The sequence below is a fragment of the Myotis davidii genome, unplaced genomic scaffold (genome assembly GCF_000327345.1).
Source record: "Myotis davidii unplaced genomic scaffold, ASM32734v1 scaffold1847, whole genome shotgun sequence".
NCBI classification, from domain to species: domain Eukaryota; kingdom Metazoa; phylum Chordata; class Mammalia; order Chiroptera; family Vespertilionidae; genus Myotis; species Myotis davidii.
Window position 1 is genome coordinate 357,032 of NW_006298444.1, and position 7,127 is coordinate 364,158.

Here is a 7,127-nt window from a genome sequence, read left to right on the forward strand (position 1 = left end):
ATCCACCCATCCACAATCCATCTATTCATCATCCATCCACCCATCCATCCATCCATGCACTCATCCAGTATTCATTTCTCCATCACCCCGTAATCCATCTGTGCACATACATTTGTTGATGCCTATGCTGTGCCAGTCTCCCCAGGTGGATAGAAGATCCCCCCTCCCCGGAAGAGCAAGACACAGTGAGAGAGATACAACAAAGCTAATTCAGAAAGGGCCAGGTGACCTCATCTCACTTAGTGTCAGCATCTATGTTGGTGACTCCCACTTATGTGTAATGATGTTCTCCTATATAATGAAAGGCTAATATGCAAATCAACCGAGCAGCGGAATGGCTGGGCGCTATGATGCACACTGACCACCAGGGGCATGTGCTCAAAGCGGGAGTTTTCCCCTTGTGGTCAGTGCACTCCTATAGGGGGAGCACCACTCAGCCAGAAGCTAGGCTCACAGCTGTTGAGTGCAGAGGCAGTGGCCGGTGCCCCTCCCGCCTCCTCAGCAGCTCTAAGCAGCAGCAAGCTGAGTGGTAAGGAGCAGCGAGCAGGCGGACAGTAAGGAGTGAAGGGTCCTGGATAGCAAGAGGGTTCAGGCTGGACTGAGGGACGCCCCTTACCCCAGTGCGTGAATTTCATGCATCAGACCTCTAGTCCTATCTAATAAAAGGGTAATACGCAAATCAACTGAATGGTGGAACATTCGGTCACTATGACGCACACTGACCACCAGGGGGTAAATGCTCAATGCAGGAGCTGCCCCCTGGTGGTTATTGTGCTCCCACAGAGGGAGCACCGCTCAGCCAGAAGCCAGGCTGACAGCTGGTGATTGCAGCAGCGGTGGTGGGAGCCTCACCCACCTCTGTGGCAGCACTAAGGATGTCCTACTGCTGGCTTAGGCCTGCTCCCCATGGGAAGAGGGCCTAAGCTGTCAGTTGGATATCCCCTGAGGGCTCCCAGACTGCCAAAGGGTGCAGGCTGGGCTGAGGGAACCCCCCACCTGAGTGCACGAATGTTGTGCATTGGGTCTCTAGTAGGTCTATAGGTTTAAACAGAAGTAGAATGCTATACACTAAAATGCTAGCAATTGAAATATTGGTGATAGATATGTATATATTTTGGTTTGTTTGTGCTTATATCTACTTTCTAATGTGAAATGCTATTCTTCATATGAATAAATGATGAAAACTTAAAAACAACCTAATCTAAGAGTTTTAAGCAGAGTTTTACATAATCTCATCATTAGAAACTAGGAATACTAATTCTGTTTTTAAAAACACTGCATTTGTCCTGGAATATTTGGAAAGAACTAATCCCTCTTGTAACAGTTCACTGTCAAGGTTAGTATTCTAAAATCTGGCATAGGTTTATTTCTGAAAGATTGTATTATCATTATATAATTACAAAAATATGTTTTTCATATTACAATTTTTTTGAAACCTAAAAATTGCTCTGTAGAGGGAGGCAAGAGATTAATTGTTCAGCCTTTGCCAGTAATTCTCTATGTGAATTTGGAAATTTTAACTTTTTTGTTATTTTTGGCCTTTATTTCATCATCTATAAAAAGTGGCAAGATCAGGAGATCTTGATGAACTTTAGCAGCTCTAATATTCTAGTAATCTATATTAGATTTATAAATCAACCTCAAAGAACTATATGAGAAAGTATGAAGGCTGAAAAATTCCAAACTCTTTAAAATACTCTTTAATGGACTCTTCTGTAGTTACACAGGAGGTTGTTGACATTTCTCTCCTTTAGTATGGTTTCTCCCTTAATTGAATTTTAAAACACATTATATGTTAAATATTAAGATATTTGAACTTTTGTATACTTATGACACCTGGTGGTAAAAGTGAACATCACAGGTAAATTCTAATTCCCCAGACACTCACTCTCTTCTTCTCAAAGGAACTTTCCCCCCTTGATTTATCTATTCATCAGGCATCCAGTCATTCATTCAACAAACACTTAGTGGATACCAACTATGTTCAAGACACTTTATTATGGAGTAAAGGAAGAGGTAATAATGAGTGTTTTAATATGTATGAGATTGCAATTTATTTAGGGCAACAGAATAGAAAAGCGAATAACCACAACATGCTAGGTATATTAAGTACACTCTCACTAAAGAAAATCAGAACTATGAATACTATGAGAAGGCTTCTTGGAGAAAGTGAGCCTTGCTTTTCTTGGTGCTTCAGTTTCCCCATCTGCAAAATGGTGGTAATACTTTACTGTTGCATAGGATTTCTGTGAGAGATTGACTGACAGAGTATGTATAAAGTACTTAGTATAGCACCTTGCACAGGGAGTCATTCAGTGATTATTAATTGTTATTATAACAAAACCAAAGATAATCAGGGAAGACTTCATGTATATTAACTATTCCCTAAATTTTATTTCAAAAATAATTACGGTTCAAGCTAATATATTATTTTCTTTAGACTAAATATATAGAACATGAGATCAATTATTTTAGTTAATTAAGTGGATAAACAATCCACAAAAACAGACAGTGTTGGCTATATTTACAGTTTGCTAGAGAAAATGGTCAATTTAGCAAAAATAACCAACTCAGTTACAATAACATTCAAAGTAGTTGTTTATTTAAATGAGCTGATTGTTTTACTGCAATAAAGTGTCAATTAGTAAATACAGTCTCTGAAAGTATCATGTAGTCAGTGCAAAAGCATCAAATAAGCTGTCTGGCATTGTGTGAGCTGAATGTGGGTTAACTGAATCTTAAAACATTTTAATTGGCGGTGTTGGGAGTTGAGTAGGCACTTTCTTAGACTCTATGTTGCTTTCAGTAGTTAAGGTTGAGTCTGTCTCATTTTCCCATTAATTACATAAAATGTGAAGCAAACTAACTGTCTTTGCAAACAATTAAAATACAAGGAAACATTAAAATCTCATTTAGGCTTTATTTTTTCTAAATGAGATACATAAGTCATTTCCTAAAAATATCAAACATTTAGCTTGTCAAACTGCTACTTTCAAGGTTAAATAAGCAATAGTACAGTGGTGTTTTGCCAAAAACAATAATGTTCTGATCCAGAAAAGAAAGAAAGAAAAGAACAAAGACAATGCCATTTTAGAAATTAATGTCTAACCGGAATTAAGGGAAGATTTGAGAGGAGACAGGATTGCTGTCTTTCATATTTCAGATGTTTTCAGTGTTTAATGTATAACAGGATTTTATTTGGCTTTGGTAGGCAGAACTAGGTTGACATGACAGGGATACAGATTTTGACTCACAGGAAAGACCCTTCTAACAATTATGATTGTTAAAAATAGACATTTCTTCAAAGAAGACATGCAGATGGCCAACCAAATTATAAAAACATGCTCAGTATCACAAATCATAATGAAAATGAAAACCACAGTGAGATATCACCTCACACCTGTCAGAATAGCTAATAATTAAAAAGTCAACAAAAGACAAGCGTTGGTGAGAAATGTGAAAACTAATGTACTGTTCATTGAATTTTAAGTTGGGGTAGCCACTATGGGAAAAAGTATAGAGGTTCCTCAAAATATTAAAAATACAACTATCATAATACCCAGCAATTTTATTCCCAGGTATTTATTTAAAAATGAAAAAAAAGATATATGCACCTCAATGTTCATTTTATCATTATTGACAATAGCCAAGATATGAAAGCAGCCTTTGTGTCTATTGATCAGTGAACGGATAAATTATTTATGGAATATTACTCAACAATAGAAACATAAAAAAGAATGAATCTTACTATTTGTAACAACATGGATGAACCTAGAAGGTGTAATGCTAAGTGAAATAAGTTAGAGAAATATAAATACTGTATGATTTCACTTACATGTAGAATCTAATAAACAAAAAAAAAACAAATACAGAGAACAAACTGAGGGTCACTGGATGAGAGGGGCGTTGGGAGGGATGGGTGGAAAAGTGAAAGGATTAATAAGTACATATTGGTAATTATAGAATAGTCATGAGGATGTAAAGTACAGCATAGGGCAGTGATGGCGAACCTATGACACGTGTGTCAGAGGTGACACGTGAACTTATTTTTTTGGTTGATTTTTCTTTGTTAAGTGGCATTTAAATATATACAATAAAAATCAAAAATATAAATCTTTGTTTTACTGTGGTTGCAAATATCAAAAAATTTCTATATGTGACACGGCACCAGAGTTAAGTTAGGGTTTTTCAAAATGCTGACACGCCAAGCTCAAAAGGTTCGCCATCACTGGCTTAGGGAATATAGTCAATAATATTGTAATAACTATGTATGGTGCCAGATGGGTATGACATTTACCAGAGTACATAAATGTCTAATCTTTATGCTGTACACCTGAAACTAATATATTGTATGCCAACTACATTTTAAAATATTTTAAAAATTTAATCATCCGCATTAATATATTTTCACTGAGCTTGCCCTGAGAGTAGAAAATAGCCCCTTTTATTGCATCTACCACCAGATACCCTCTAGTTCTTCAGTAGTCTGGTAGTTTCTTGAAATGGTTGCAAGAATAGTCTCAATACATGTGCATGTCTGAAGCTACTATAATTCTGTAAGTAAACGCAGATCTTTAAAATTACAGAAGCTTCTAGAACGTGCCATGATTAATATTTCAGATGTTTTCAGTGTTCAGAACTAATTTTGCCATCAACCAAATTCTGAAAGAGGCAAAAGTAATCTGAATTGCACCATCTATTCCAAACCCCTATAATTCCCAACCTGGCAGCCATTCCCTAGGCTTTTTTCCTATATTTCATTTCCAAAGTTTCATAAACTCACCTCAGCAATTACCTAATTCCTAATACAATTGCAGTTAAAATTGATTAATTTCCCCCAGAGTTGATGATAGGGAAATAGCTATATTCCAAATTTAAGTACAAGTGGAGACAGCTGTAAAGCTGAAATGTGGAACCCCATAGACAGTTGGAATGCACATTTGGGGGCTATTTCTTGAGGTCTTGTTTATTGGTTATTCCTACAAATTTGGTTAATCCCTCTGATTATAAAAGGGAAAATGTGACTGAGCATATTTCCAAAATAGTGATCCTTTTGATTACTGCAAATATCCTCCAAAATACTTATCCATTTATAGAGTGGCATGCTATTTTTAGTTTACATAGAAAAGACCTTCTGAATTTATGAAAGTTCACACTTGAATACTTCTTTAGTATGAAACAAATGTATTTGTATACCCAAATATAAACTGACATGCCTTTGATGCTATTTTTACTCTATTTTGGGCAGAAATCATCTGATGCTGTCCTTAAGAAAGGAACATAAATCCTCAAGATGGGAGGTAACAGCACAAACAGTACAGGAGCAAAGTGCACTGATCTTCAAATGCCATTTCAGTACACTCTCTATGCAGCCACCTACATCCTCATAATCATCCCTGGTCTTCTGGCTAACAGTGTAGCCTTGTGGGTTCTGTGCCGCTTCATCAGCAAGAAAAATAAAGCCATCATTTTCATGATCAACCTCTCTGTGGCTGACCTTGCTCATGTGCTCTCCTTACCCCTCCGGATTTACTACTACATCAGCCACCACTGGCCTTTCCAGAAGACCCTTTGCCTGCTGTGCTTCTACCTGAAATATCTCAACATGTACGCCAGCATTTGCTTCCTGACCTGCATCAGCCTTCAGAGGTGCTTCTTTCTCCTGAAGCCCTTCAGGGCCAGAGATTGGAAGCGTAGGTATGATGTGGGCATCAGTGCTGCCATCTGGGTCATCGTGGGCACTGCCTGTTTGCCACTTCCAATTCTGAGAGGTACTGGCTCAGCCAACGATACTGAATCCTGCTTTGCTGATTTAGGGTTTCAACACATTAGCATGGCTTCTTCCATTGGCATGGTAACTGTAGCTGAACTTGGAGGATTTATATTACCTGCTATGATTATTACTTATTGTACATGGAAAACAAGAAAATCTTTACGGGAATTCCAAGTTCCTCCTCAGAATACCAAAGAGAGAAAAAAAGCTTTGTGGATGGTCCTGATGTGTGCAGTGGTATTCATTGTGTGCTTTGCCCCTTACCACCTCAACTTCCCACTTTTTATGATGATGAAGCAACATATCTTTTCAAACTGCTACTTTATCAAGAGTATTCTATGTTTCCACATAATTTCCTTGTGTCTTGCAAATCTGAATTGCTGTCTTGATCCAGTTGTGTATTATTTTATGACCTCAGAATTTCGTGATAGATTTTCACAACGTGGCCTGGTTTTTCAGTCATGTGTGAGATACAATGACAGTGTTTAGGAGATTCATCACAAGAAGGGAGATCTTCAAATTATCTCCCTCGAATTTTGGATGATTCCAGGACAACATAATCAAACAATTAGCAAGAATGATCTATATGCTCTGTCAGTTTAGCTATGTCACCTTGAATATTTTTTCCTAAATTGATATTATTGACTGCCTTAACAAAACATGGACCCCTTCCCTTTATTCTCCAAATTACTCTTTTGAAGGAGCTACTCATGCCTATATGTTCTGTCTAAATGGAAACAATTTTTTCTATGCAGCACACGAGAAAACATTTTTCTTTACAGAAAGTAATACGCAACTGAATGAATTGCCCAACTGTTCCTCAGCAATGGGTGTAGTCTTTTCACCTTCTCCTACAAAAAACAAACAAGAAAAAAACAAAACACACACAGCAAAATGTAAATTGAAAATAGGTAGATATAGGTGAATTTTGAAATGTTTCAAGATGTACATGAAAGCAATATGATCCTAGCTTTTTTTTTTTTTTAATAACACACTACTTAAGCAATGTAGGCTAAAATGGACAGGTTTATATTAATAGAAGTTATGATAATTGATACTTTTATAATTTAAAATATCTATGAGACTTTTACATTTTCCTCTTGGAGAAAGATACAATTCAGATACATCCCAAATATCTCAAAAATATCAAGGCTTTCACACAGAGCACATACACCTTAAACACAAAATAAACTTGTGTTCTAACATATTACACAAAATTCAGAGTTTCAGGGTTTGCAATGAAAGTTCTTTGTGTGTGATGTGATGCATGCTTTTATATATTGGCACTCGTTCAGAAAACATCTTGTTTAATTTGTTCATTAAAATCAATTGTGCCACGGTCTGCCTAGATTAA

At 36.8% G+C, this 7,127-nt stretch overlaps 1 protein-coding gene across 1 annotated transcript; it reads left to right on the forward strand.

Moving 5' to 3' along the window:
• The first annotated feature begins 5,293 nt into the window (after positions 1 to 5,293).
• On the forward strand, positions 5,294 to 6,649 carry LOC102763557 (putative P2Y purinoceptor 10). Its single transcript, XM_015570708.1, has one exon. The coding sequence runs from the start codon at positions 5,294 to 5,296 to the stop codon at positions 6,260 to 6,262; it is 969 nt and encodes a 322-aa protein (XP_015426194.1). The 3' UTR covers positions 6,263 to 6,649.
• The last annotated feature ends 478 nt before the right edge of the window (positions 6,650 to 7,127 follow it).